Source organism: Varanus komodoensis, unplaced genomic scaffold, assembly GCF_004798865.1.
Source record: "Varanus komodoensis strain SLA01 unplaced genomic scaffold, ASM479886v1 scaffold10, whole genome shotgun sequence".
Taxonomy (NCBI): Eukaryota; Metazoa; Chordata; class Lepidosauria; order Squamata; family Varanidae; genus Varanus; species Varanus komodoensis.
The window spans coordinates 16,890,159-16,903,994 of NW_025335269.1; the positions used below are offsets into that span (position 1 = coordinate 16,890,159).

General features: G+C 40.5%; 1 protein-coding gene across 2 annotated transcripts in view; it reads right to left on the bottom strand.

Moving 5' to 3' along the window:
• ITGA9 (integrin subunit alpha 9) overlaps positions 1-13,836 on the bottom strand; it is a 267,401-nt gene that overhangs the window by 100,233 nt on the left and 153,332 nt on the right. For both annotated transcript variants that reach the window (XM_044454873.1, XM_044454864.1), the window contains exon 16: positions 2,848-2,997. In XM_044454873.1, coding sequence (XP_044310808.1) covers positions 2,848-2,997 — 150 coding nt within the window. The remainder of the gene's footprint in view (positions 1-2,847; positions 2,998-13,836) is intronic.

Sequence of the window (13,836 nt, forward strand, 5' to 3'; positions counted from 1 at the left end):
CATGTGAAGCCAGACAAGTATAAGTGGGTGGGACTGAATGCATTGGGGATTCCACTCAACCAAAAGGGGAAAATATTTTTTAAATGAACAAGGAGGGAGGGACAGGAGAAAGCAGTTTCCTGTAATAAAGGACAGATTCATATCTTGGTCTTGTTGGGAGCAGAACAGACTTCTGAAGTCTGTTTTAACATAGTACATTCTCAGCATTAAATGATTTGACTCCCAGTGGCCAGAGATGGACCACAGAATAATTAACTGGCTAAAACACTATGTCTGCCTGACTAGTCTTGTCTTTCTCTCTTTAAACACAATTCCTCAATTGTCATTTGGAATTATATCAGGGCTGGACTAGACGATATCCTATCTGCTCCCTGGCTACTTCCTCAGAGAGTGTTTCCACACCAGGCGATAATCTCTGGTTACCATGGGACTTCTTCCTATTGTGTGGAAAGTTTCCTCACTACCCTCAGACCTGCTAGCTAGGAAACTTCTGGTATGTCATCAGACTGTTAGCTGGTGCTTGGCATTTTAGCACAGAACCAGAAATGTGCCATGAGGAATTGGATCAGGGAATGAAGGCCAGATGGGAGAAATGGAGAGACCACTCAGTGTTAGCCATTGATTCCACACTAGACATTTCAGTAGAGTTTACAGGAGAGCTAATTAAAGACTGTAAGCCATATGTTTTGTTGGGCATATGTTGACACAAAGAGTGTGACAAGTGTAAATGAGCATGCTCTTTTGGAGAGTAATTGGCTGGGACAGGGGAATTGCTGGGGCTTCAACTAAGAAGGAAGGAAACCAATGGAAGGTAAAAGTTGGGGACGAAATAGCAGGCATTTGGGAAGGTCTTGATTTCATCATTTGGGAAGGTCTTGACATCACACCGCACCCCCTTCTGGACTGGAAACCTAGTGGGTAGGGCAGAAAGGGGCTTCATCTTCTCACCACCACCACTTCATGGTTCCAATCTAGATTGTGGGCTATGAAGAAACATTGCACTTTTACCTGTTTATGTTTTGTGAATGCACTCTAAATGAGGTTATCACATAACAGCTGAGGCCAGGGATCTGCTTCCCTACTCTGTGTTGAGCGTAAGACAACAGCAGCTGCCTTGCTTATAGTTACTAAGAGAAGGCACCTTCAAGGCCATTAATAACAAGGTTAGCTGGAGGTTCTGGCCAGGACACTGGAAAATTGTCAGTTATAGGGATTGGAAAAGGCAGCTGAAGGTTGAATGTTGGGGACAGTTGATGGCCCATTCTAAGAAAGTTGGTGGCTGAAGAAATCAGGTGTAGCTCTCATGCATGAAGAGGGTTGCTGCATCTGACAGAAGGGTTCCTAGGGAGGTCAGAAAGTATACTAGTAAAGAACGAACAAGCAAATAGAGAAGTGGAAATGTAACAGACCCTCTGCAGTCAAGCTGTGACCTTTCCCATTGGCATACACCAACGGAAGAGGATTATGCAAGCAGTACTTAATGAACTCTCTATACCATTTAAAGTTATCAGAAATCTGTTCTTAAATAATAAGGGCTGGATCTAGGGAACATGCGCTGAGACATGATCCACTTTAGGCAATGTCAAACAACTGACAAAAGAGTCAAAGCTCATTTTCACATTTTACTCTGATGCCAGATCAATGCCATATGTGCATCATTTTCTTTATCCAACAAATGCCACATGGCAAAAAATTAAATCCAGGCACTGGTAAAAATAATTGACTGGTATAATTTATAAGTGGGAGCTAAAAACACAATATCTTATGTACACGCACCAAAGAATTAGCCCCATTGAACAAAGTACAACTTATTTCTGAATAAATATGCATAAGAATGTGGTATAAAGTGGCTTTCTTTTAAATATTCCAATATAGATTGTTCCAAATTAGGTTAGGACTTTAAAGTTTAACAGCAGCACCTTAAATTGGGTTAGGAAATGAATAGGCAGTCAATGGACCTGGCACAGAATAGGAATAACTTGCTCCAACTGCAGCTTCCAAACCATATTTCAAGAGAGACCCATGTCGTGTGTATTACAGTAGCCTAACTGGTATGTGCCGCTGAAGTGAGAACTGCCTGCTCTAAACCAGGCCACAACTGGTGAATCAACCAAAGTTGGCAAAAATACTCTTGACCACCAGTGACACTTGTGCTTCAGAAGTACTCCCAAACTGCATACTTGTCCCTTTAGAGTTAAGTGCAACTCCATCCAGGATGGACTGTATACCAGCATCCCGAACAGCAGATTTCTGGGCTCATGCTTTTGTCTTGCCCAGATTACGTTTCGGCTTGCTCACCCTCATCCATCCCAAAACTATCCCAAGACACCTGTTCCAGATATCCATTCCCTGCTTGGGACTGGAAGGTAAAAAAAGAGAGGTAGAGCTGTACATCATCCACATACTGATGATACCTCTGCCAAAACCTCCAAATGGTATCACCTAACAGTTTCATGTAGAGGTTAAAAAGCTTGCAAGGAAATAGGCCAATAAAACAGAACAGTAATGGATGGGTCCAATAAGGCCATCCAGTCCAACCCCTTGCTCCTCTTCAACAAGTGGCCACCCATCAGGCTGTGGCCCAGTCCTTCCTGCTTAGCAAAGGTGACTTGACACGCTAGCTCAATGTATAGTTATGCGGGCAGGAGCAGAAGTAGAATAAAAGTCCCCCCAGCATTAGCTTCTGGATTCTACCTGCACACCCCTCCCCTTCCTAACACCCCAGTGCAATGCAGTGCCCTCTTGTCACAACCAAGAGAAAGATTCAGAAGAATACCATGGTCAAATATGATCACAATCCCATGCTGTTGCTGCTGTTTTTAACAAGGAGATAATTCAGTATTTCACCTGATTTCTCTGAGCCATCTTCTGTCCCTTTTTCCATCGCAGTACAGGCTTAAGTGCAGGTAATTCTTTTTCCTCTTTGGCAGTGATGTGTTCCCCAAGGCTGTATGCAGCTTCAAATACAATTGGTGATATCACATCCTTGACTCTTCTCTGTAAATTAAAGGACAAAAAGGAGCATTATTTAAATCATACCATGGACTGGGTTCTCCCTGGAGGCTCAGTAAATACCTGAAAAAAATGTGCCGGTAATCACTCTTCTAGCATGACCTTTCTTTTTCCCAGACATATATTTATTTCCACTCTCAATCCATTTGTTTCTCCTTTTTTGCTTGGCACTGAAATTACAGCATTTTTAACATTTCAGACCAAAATATAGAGACCTGGAACAAATGCTCTGTCTTATGAGGAACACAAGCTTCATCCAAGTTTATTTTCACACTTCCAGAATCAAAGGTTTGTCAAGTTTTTCCCTATTGTATCAAAAGAATGTATTGCATTATAATGAAAGACTACGTCAGAATTTGCTAGTCAGTTGACAGACAGTCTGTACCAGGGGAGAGGAAGCCCATTTTTCCACTTGCAAAACCTCTACTTATGAGGACTAGTCCATAAAATATGGTTTACTGTAGACCTGCAGTTTGTGAGAGTGAGGCAAATAATATAGGAACCGAGTTTAAGAGAAATCATACATGAACTACCCCACAAATGAACTTCAGCTGTGTCAAGTCAGTGTCATTGTTCTAGAACAACTGGGGCATGTGACAAAACTTTGCCAAGTTGAGGTACCCACTTAGGAATTTTTCCCCCAGGATATTTTTCCCTTAAGCATGCTGATGCTTCTATTTTGTTCATGGGTAGCTAATATTTTAGCAACAGACAAAGCCACTCTTGCAAAACTTGGGTTCATTATTCATTTATATGGTGGTACCTACTAGTCAGAGTAGTTTCAGGAGAGAAGAAAAGTGCAGTGACTCCAAAGTGCAAGAAAGCTTTAGGTTCCAGTCTCCCCAACACTACCAGTGAGCCTAGCAGGGGAAGGGTACCCTGTAGCCACTTTAAAATCAAACAAGAAGGTGAAAAGGGTCAGGAGATCCAGTCACAAATCGCCTGTATCATATCTACGCTGGGCTTCATAAATTACTGCAGAAGACCATTTTCTTTCTTCACTAGTTTAATGAAGCTCAACGCAGCAGGATTTGTGTGTCCTGACCCCAATCAAGGGTAGAAGTGGATGAGTGTGTCAAAGGTTCTTTAAATGAAAGAATGCATTTGGAAGAGTAGTTGGAAGCTACCAGATAACTTCTTTTGCGCATTGCCTGGAGTGAATACACAGTCCTGGCATTTGCTAGGGAATGGAGAAGAACTAGCAATTACTTTGCAGCACCCAAGTTCTAGTTCTCTCAATTTATTGCCACTAAGTGTAGGCGAGTCAGAATTGCATTAAAATAAGATTAATAGAGATGACTAGACAATAACGAAAGGCCCAAATCATGAGAGAAAAAGTGTGTTGGGGGGAGAGATATTTGAAAAAGTCCACAACTTCAGAGTAAGCCAAACCATGGCTCTCCCCTGCAGCCTCTAGACAATCATCACCAAGGGGCAAAATATGAAGTCTCCACTACACCACCCATAATTCAAGCAATTCAAAGGCTAACTGTTTGCAATCACTCCCTCTAAGGGGGGGACTCAAGCAGGCAGCCACCAACAGAAATGAAGGCAAAACTTTTGCAAGCTGCTTTGGGAAGATTTTCGGTTTTGCAAAGTGACATCACTGCCTCTTAAATAAATAAAATGTGGCCAATGAGAAACAAAAGGAAGCAGCCACAAGCACTGGGGGATTCTGAGGTTTGCAGGAATGCCTGCATCAAAGAAGGAATTAATCCTGTGAGTCCAAAAGAGGGTACGTATAATGTCTCTACATATGTAATTCCCCTGCCTTGCATCTTTTCAGTCAGTGTCCAGTGAAAGACAGGGTGACTAGAACAAAAAGTGATGGCGAAGAATTCCAAAAGGGGCTCTCCAAAGTGGGGAAGTGGGCATCAAAATGGTAAATGCAGTTCAATGGAAGCAAGCATGAAATGATACAGAAACATTTACTTTTGGAAGTCCAAAATGTTAACTTTTTTGAATGTGAGTGAAGCATCACTCAGTGATTATAACTGGGGTGTGGGTGGGATTATGCCTCGGTTCTCTGAAGTCTGAAAAACACTGTTGCGGACTGTAAAATTTAAATAAATAGCAGCCAACAACTTGTGCATCTAATCTAAGAGAAACGATCTGCTCTCCTCCAGAACTTCTTAGTGACTTCTACAAAGCCACCTGATCTTTGGCCACAGACCCCATGCTTTTAAGTAAGGGTTGGAACCCCTATTAAATTCCAGCCACTTTGGAAGCGTGTTTTTGCTTCACTTTGATGAAAACTGTGGCGAGCAGCCCCTAGATTAATTGCAGGTGTGGACATTCCCTTCCAGAGGGCCCTGGAGAAACAGATTTTCATAGAGTCACTTGTCTTTAATTAAAGCTTTTGAGTGCAAATTCTACCCAGCCATGCATTTTGCCACATGCTCTGCTCTTTCAGTTCTTGCTGATTACAGACAAAAGCAGTTTTCCAGAGGACTTGCAGACTCAATAATAGAATAGGCAGGAGGCTCCCTGTCAGCTAACACAATGAAAATAGCACTTTAACTCTGGGACAGCAATAACCATTCTTGGGGCAAACCTCTTCTGGGTGGTTTATTTTGGATGAACTTCTCTCTCCCTGGTTCTTTGATCAGATGATATATACCAGAAATTGTCATTAAAGCTTAAAGGGCTTTGCATTTGGTTGTGTTGCATTTGGTAATATATTTTATTCTGCCAGGAGTTAATTGTGGATTCGCAACTAAAATTAAGGTTGGTTGTTTTTGTTTTTATAGAACAAGGGGGTACCCACTAATTTTAATAGCTCTTAAGCAGTGTTTCTTCAGATATTATCAAAGACAACACGTATGCACAAATAACCACTCACATCCATTGCCACAAGAGTACATGAACAGTGGTGCCTCTTTTGATTTAAGAAAAATCCACTGCCTTGAAATACATTTTTGGGTGGATTTAAAAAAAATAAATAGATTTACTTTATACTGACTTTGTGTCTTTTCAGCACAACATGTACTAACACAGAGAACTAGCATAGCACGTGCCTGAATTAACATCCCTTTCATATTCATGTGATGTTTGTAAATTCAAAGGGAAGAAAATCAAGAAAGAAAGCACACACAGTAGTAGTTCCTTCTCTCTCCAGACTGTCATAATAGAATCAGAAGACTCTGCAGACACTGTATCAATCACCATGCCTAATCCCCACTCCACGATTCCCAGAAGAAAACAGTCCTGACTTGGATGTCAAATAATTCTACTCTTAATTATTGGCCAAAGGTTGAGGTTTAAATATAGGGTAAGAAAGTGTAATTGACCGCACATCAAAGGCTAGCAAGAAGGATGGTGGCCCGTCCATTGTTTTGATGTACATCACATGCTATCAAGGCAATTTTCTAGGATTAAGGGTTGTTTGCACTCTAGCCTTCATTTCATCTCCCAAAATACACAAGCGGTGGGTAAATGACAGGATTCTTATACTAATTCTAGCAAGCAGCAAAGGCACAGTTTATCGATTTTTTGGACATGACTCAGAATATTCCCAACTCAATTAATAAGGGCAATTTTCACTGTTTCAAAGTTAAGCCCTTTGAACTACCCAGTGGCTTAAAAATTGCTTGCTTTTGTTGGCACCTCCCACCACTACCAGGACAACTGTTATGCATGTTCAAAATCTAATATGAATTCTGTTATGAATTTGCAAGAAGAACAAAAACCAGAGATGGATTTCTCTCCTGTTTTGTAAATATGCAGGGAGTCCCACATACCATCTCGTGTATGAAGGGTTTGGGCTTTGTTTCTGCTATGAATGAATGCCATATTCAATAAGCCCCCGAATTGGATAACTAAAATTTCTCAACACTGAAACTGCCTGAGCCAACAGCATATATTTCTCATATAAACATGATCTTAAATATTACAGGGACGTGGGGTAATTTCACAGGGCTAGGGAACTGCCGAAATCAACTAACTATGAGCTCATTACTTGTGATGAAGGGAGCAAGAGAAGCAGAGTGCATCCAAGTATAGCCCCTTCCAAAGTCAACACAGATAGAACCCCAGGATTCAAACCACTGAAAGGAACAGTGGTATTGGAAAACTTAGTGCAGAATGGAAGTGGAGGTTCAAAAAGAAAATTCAAAGATTAGTGGAAGAAAGAAGAGTTAAGGAACTGCTCAATAAAAATGTTGTGCTGTCAGAAATATTCTGAAATCTATAGCATTGATATCACCCTATATCCCTGCCATAATACTTTCATCCTATTAATTTCTGTCATAACAACACTGCTCCCTCCTGCCTTCCATTCTTTCATCCTTTCTCTGTCACATTCTTCCTCTTGCCCAAGCATCCTATTTCTTCTCTGATGCCACTACTTCTTCTTTCCTCCTTTCATTGCCATTTGCCCGACCAATCCTTTGCACAAAGCACCATCTAAATTTTCTGAATAATGATGGTGCACCATAAATAATGATGCCTATTTTAAAGGAGACAATATAATTCACTGTGATGGTACTGTAGCATCTGATCCATTGAGAACATTTGGCAAGCTCATGAGACACAGTGCATTAAATGATGTTTGTGTACAAAGCCTTCCCAAAATACACCAGAGCAGTGCTTCTGGTGAGCTAGAGAAACCAGACATGTCAGAACAATTGTTCCAACAAGCTGCCCCTTCCAAGATTGATTTCATGTGTGGGCTTTTATAGCCTGAACTTCAATCAGTCTCTCCTGAACTGAAATCATGAAATAAACACGACCAAAGGATGCTCAGGTCTCACAATACACACTATTAAAAGTGTGTATGTGGGGGGGGGGAGATTGATAATTACATAAAATTATATTTATACTGTGAGACTACAGCAATCTTGATTTATTTAAGCCTGCAGGAATGGAAAATACCTTTTAAAAGTCACTTCCTGCCAAGACAACAGACTTATTGTTTCTTCTAGTTTTATGAGTATGTGCCCTTTTAAAAAGTCATAATATCTTCAGAAATGAATCAAAATTGTACCAACTGCAATTAAAACCAAGAATGTGGGCCTGATGCTCTTTTACCTTGGCACTGTACTTTTCAAATGGAACATTCTATCTTTGGGAAATGCGTTCAGCACTTCCCCCAGAATTTCTGCCATGGAATCACTGTACATTGCAGAGGATGCTGCGGATGCTAAACCAAGTTCATGCTAGGACTTCAGCAATGCTCGGCCTGAATGGAGAGTGAATGGAGCGTACCACATATTTCAAAGGCTGTTATAGCACAGTCTTCTACCTGAAGCCATCCTCCAGTGAGGGTCTATCTGGTCCATGAATTTGCCAATTTATGAGTAGCAACAGGTCAGCAGATTGAACAAGTATACAGTCGCCCTCCCCAGCCTTCACAGTCTTCCATGCTAAGAAATATACTGCATTTCTTTTTAAATGATAGTAGTTGTTTTCACATTAGCTTCTATACACATAAATTGGCATATGCTAATACACATCCTCTTTTTAAGCAAATCTACACAAATGAGCACCCAAATAGACATGTGGTAGTATTACCCCTTTGCAGATTAATATTGTTAGAGAGGGTCTGTGGAAATTGGAAAATCATCTTTTGTGCTTGCTCATCATTACAGATCTTCTCAATGGGGAAACGTGATAAGCTTCTGAGCTCCTGGAGCTTTCCCAGAGCAGAGCTTGAAAACTGCTGCCCTTGTATATTAATCAGTAAGGTATTTATCCTTGTAAAATATATGACAAGAAAACAAGGCGGGGCAATGAAGGTCGGATCACAGTGGCATTCCATCATTTAGATACATTAATGGCATTATTCTAAAAATGAAAGCCTATTTTATATCATATATTATTTTTAATTGCACTCTGTCTTACATTGAAGTCCAAAAGCCAGTAATGGTAAATTCAGTAAAAAGTCAGCAATTCATATGAATTCTACAATGAGCCTCCACCTCATTGAGCAGAGCTGTACCTAAGCTACTTCCTAAGGCCCTTCAAGTGGCTTCTACCTAGATAGGTATAGGAGTGCTCCCTTACTGGGGAGTAAGTTCCACTGAATTCAGTTCGATTTCCTTCTGAATTTCATGCATACCATCAGGGAAAATGAAAGATTCACTCTGCAGATGTAGGTGAAAAATCCATCTATTCTTCCATAAAAAGTGTCTGTTGCTTTGTCTAGACTCCTCAAAATGCAATTACATTCATGGAAAGCAACTAAATTTGATAGGTGGAAGCTCTCTATTTTACCCGTATCATACAGCAGTTAAGTTCTCTTTTATTAACATTTTCTATGCAGAAAACTATACAGACCTCATATAGTAAATATGAAACCTCCAAGCTAAGGGTGCGGTAAGACCTCAAACACCTACAGAAATTGGATTTTCGTCCTGCCAGCAATCAATAAACACGAACTCCTTCCCACCTCATATTTTAGCGGTGTATAAATTGGAGAGAACGCAGATGGGACACCCAAAAAGCAAAATACTGGAAAAGCTTCATAACTGATGTGCTGTTTCCTCATGTATTTTAGAAAATTATTATATTCTCATCCCTACACCTTATACTGATAAGGGCTAGATCTAGATAAAGGAAAATAAACTATGGATTTTTACTCTGAAATCATTGCCAGATAAGAAAAAGAAGAGATATAGTGCACAGTAGTTCTAAGGCTGGCCAATTATGTGCTGTTTCCATTTTCAGATACAACCCACAATACCGGACCCGGTTGCAGTACATGGAGGACAGACACCATCATGCCACAAACATTAGAGGAGAAGAAGGGCTCTCAATGGCCCATCTAGACCAGCATTTTGTTCTCTGAGCAGCTGGCACACTCCTTGTGGAAGCCCACAAGTTAGGCATGAATGCAACTGCGCTCACCCATTCATTTTCCCCAGAAACTCATATAAGGAAGCATATTCTGTATGACTCTGAAGGCAGTATATAATATTACTAGCCACCAGAAAACTCTGTAGGGGCTGGAAAGGCAGAGTTACACACCCTGGCTGCATTTTTGGGGTACACTCATCCTTGTACATGACTTGCCAGTGCTCTGAGAACTAAAAATGTTCTGGGAGCAGCATGGGGATGGTGCTGGTTTGGACAATATCTGCAATTAGGATAGCCCAGTGTTACCCTTGTTGATACCCATCGATACGGGTGGCTGGGACAGAATGTTGTACAACTGGCATCACAAGTACAAAAACAAAAAGTAATTGGCAATATCCCTGCTGAAGAGAAAAACTATTCAAAGTAACTTTTTTTTTGAAATCAAATGACTTCTAAAATGATAGCGTGTGTGCTCTTGCTTTTTCTTTTTTGGAGGGGGGTAATCTGGAATTCTCTGCATCCCCTGCAGATTGTGGGCTGATTTCTGATTGTGTGAATAAGACCTCAGTTTGCTTTTAAGCGGAGTCAGATGCATTCCTAGCCCTGGTTGATCACTCTGACAGAAAAAGACCATTTAAAGGCAATCTACCAGAGGTTTAAAGAAAATGCGTGTGTGCTACTGCATATGCTTTTTCTATTTCCTGATTAGAATAAACTAAACAAGCAGCAGGCATGTGGATTTCAGTTTGAAGTCCAACACAAATTAGGAAAACACACATTCCTAAGGTGTCTGGAACTCCAGTTTATTTATCCTCCTCCAGCTGATGACCTGAGCTGATTAAACCAAAATTTCCCATTTATTCTAACAAATGCTAGATAAACAATGTGGGAACAAGTCACACATAGTTGCACATTGTGAAATCAAAGTTAACCAAATCTCTTCTTATCTTTCAGTGAGTACTAGCATTAATAAATAAATAAATAATAAAATAAAATAAGAAACAAAATCCAGAGAATTACCAAGCAGATATGCATTTGAATCTAATACATTAGATTACAGGGGAATACATACATACATACATACATACATACATGAGAAAGAATGCTCCTGACTCTAAGCCTAACCTCCACTTCAACGTGCTGTCAGGAAGCCAAACTAGGTTGGTCTAGTAAGGTCACCCAAGGTGGAATGGTCAAAGCAGAGACACCACGTGAAGATGCATCTACCTCATCAGGAATAACAGTCACATTGGCAGAAGAGAATGGATATCTGTTATGATGATAAAGGAAGAATAACTCCTGAGGGGCAGCTACTGGGCTGCAGTGGTAGATGCAAATAACATGGGCACAGACAATGGCGGTGAGGCTCAAGCTAATTCTGGGTAACACACAGAGTAAAGCAATGGGAAACCACTTCTGATTTGTTTTTTACCTTGTCGACCATACAATGAAATAATCCTAAATGGAACAAGAGACAGTGCAACAAGGTGAGACTTTCAGATCAGAAGCCACTCAGCTACTGGGGAAGAGCAAAGGACAAGTACAAATAGCACTGTCCCTAGTAATGCAACCAGATCAAAGCCAAAAGGAAGTCTAGTGGCTGACATGCACAGAGGTGAAAGGGAAGCCTAATGCTGCCTGGATACCATTGGAAGAAGGAATGTGAGAAGCATGAATCAAGGCAAACTGGAAACAATAACACTGGAAGTGGGCTGGAATGGGACATTTTCAGTCAGACAAACACAAAATGTTTTACTCAGGAAATGACCAATTCAGAAGAAATGGAGTGGCTCTAACACTGAAGCCAGATAAACAGCTGTAATGCACAGTCTAACTTAATCATATCAATCAAAATTCACAGAAAACCTATCAATATAACCATCATTCAAGTCTATGTTCCAACAACAGATGCTGAAGAAGAAATAAAAAACTTTCTATGCAGGCATTCAAGAGGAAATTGATAACACCTAAACAAGAAATGCTGATCATCATAGATGACTGGAATGTAAAAGCAGGAAACAAAGCAGAATCAAATGTTGTGAGAGAATTTGGCCTAGAGATCAGAAACAGAGCAGGAGAATGACTCATAGAATTTTGTGAAGTCAGCAATCTGTTTATTGCAAATACTTGCTGCAGGGGAGGACTGTACACATGGACATCACCAGATGGCCAGTACAGAAAACAATAGACTATGTAATTGAGAGTAACAGATGGAGAAGCTGTATTCTTGCTGCCAAAACAAGCCCAGGAGCAGATTATGGTAGTGACCATGAACTTTTAATATTAAAAATCAGAGTACAACTGGAAAAGATCACTAACAGAAACAAAGTGCCAAAATACAGCTTAAATAATATTCCCGAAGAATTTCATGTCCACAAAAAGAACAGATTTGCATTACTGAACTGAATCAACAATGAGCCAGAAGGACTGTGGCCCAAATCCAGAGAAATTAATAAGGTTAGAATGCAAAATAGCAATTCCTATCGCAAAAAGAAAAGGCCTAGATGGGTGAGAGAAGAAACACTCACAATTAAGGAGAGCCAAGAGGAAAAAGCAAACGGCAACAGAATTAGGGTGCAAATCTAGAGAGCTGGACATTGAAGAAAGCTGACAAGAAGAAACCTGATGTGCCCGAAACATGATACAGTAGGAGAGCTTTGTGAATGCCATGGATTGAAAAAAGATGAACAGCTGGGTTCTAGAGAAAATCAAGCCAGAACTTTCCCTAGAAACAAAAATGACAAAACTGAAGCTGTCATACCTTGGGCACATCATGAAAAGGCAAAACTCACTGGAGAAGACAATAATGCAGTAAGTCAAAGGTAGATGAAAGGAAGACCAAATATGAAAGAAGACCAACTATGAAATGGATTGACTCTGTACAGGAAGCTACAGTCTTGAGTTCTGAAGAGCTGAGCAGTGCTGTGTGGGACAGGACATTCTGGAAGGTATTCATTCACAGGGTTGCCAATTGTCAGAGATGACTTGATGACACATAACAGAGATACAGAGACAAATTCCATTTTTAAAAAATTATTTTAATTTCCAGTGAAATTACACTCAAAGTTTTAAGTTCTTAGTTCTCCAGAGTTGAAGATATGTGCACTATGTTCAGCCACTGACTGAAGAAATTAGTTGTGCATGCAACTATGCTCACTAAAATGGGAACGGGGACCCAATTCAGCAAATAAAACATTTTCAGTTAAGACTCAAAACTAATAGCACGATCCTATGCATATTTTCCCTCAAGTAAGTCCCATTTACTTCAGTCAATTGGTCTTGCTCCCAGGTAAGTGCGGCCAGGTCCCTTCTGTAAAAGCAAACAAAAGTCCTAAGCTAGTGTAGACTTAAAGAGTAGCCTTTTACATACCATAAGAAAGACCCAAATTCCAGTAGTGGAATGTGTGAGGTGCCACAAGTTTTTTTTAAGATGGGCATACAAAACAGCCAACTGCCCAAAAAGGAATGGAGACTTTATATTGTTTAAGGTGATGTAAAGGGGAAAAGATGAAGAGAAAAACAATCTGGGATGTTATAGTCAGTTTAGTTTACATATTAATCCAAACACGTTCTTTCTTTCACTCGCTTTTAAAAGGATGAACTTTTCCTGAAATGCTGTGAGTTGCAATGAGCCATTCCATCTGTCTTTGTTTCCAGTGAGGTGTGACTGAGTTCACTACAGTAAGCCAGGAATTGCTGTGAAACAGAATAAACTTTTATCTGATAGGGGAAATAACCTACTGATTTTCTCAGCAGATACATGTGGGTTCAGTGGACTTGCGTCCTGCATCCAAACCCACAATTCCATGTGTAAACTTGGAAGACGGGAGCTTGGCTTAATTTCTGCCTTCAGTATGGAACCTCGTGCTGTCACGTTTTAGCTGAGCAAGAGAGCTGTACATTTACAGAGTAGGAAGTTTAAAATTGAAGAGCAGGCAAGGCAGGGGTTGGCGGGGGGCAACAGGTTGGTACCTCAACACCAGGATTGTGGGTGAAGAAAAACAAGTGTGTATTCCATTCCCTATGCAC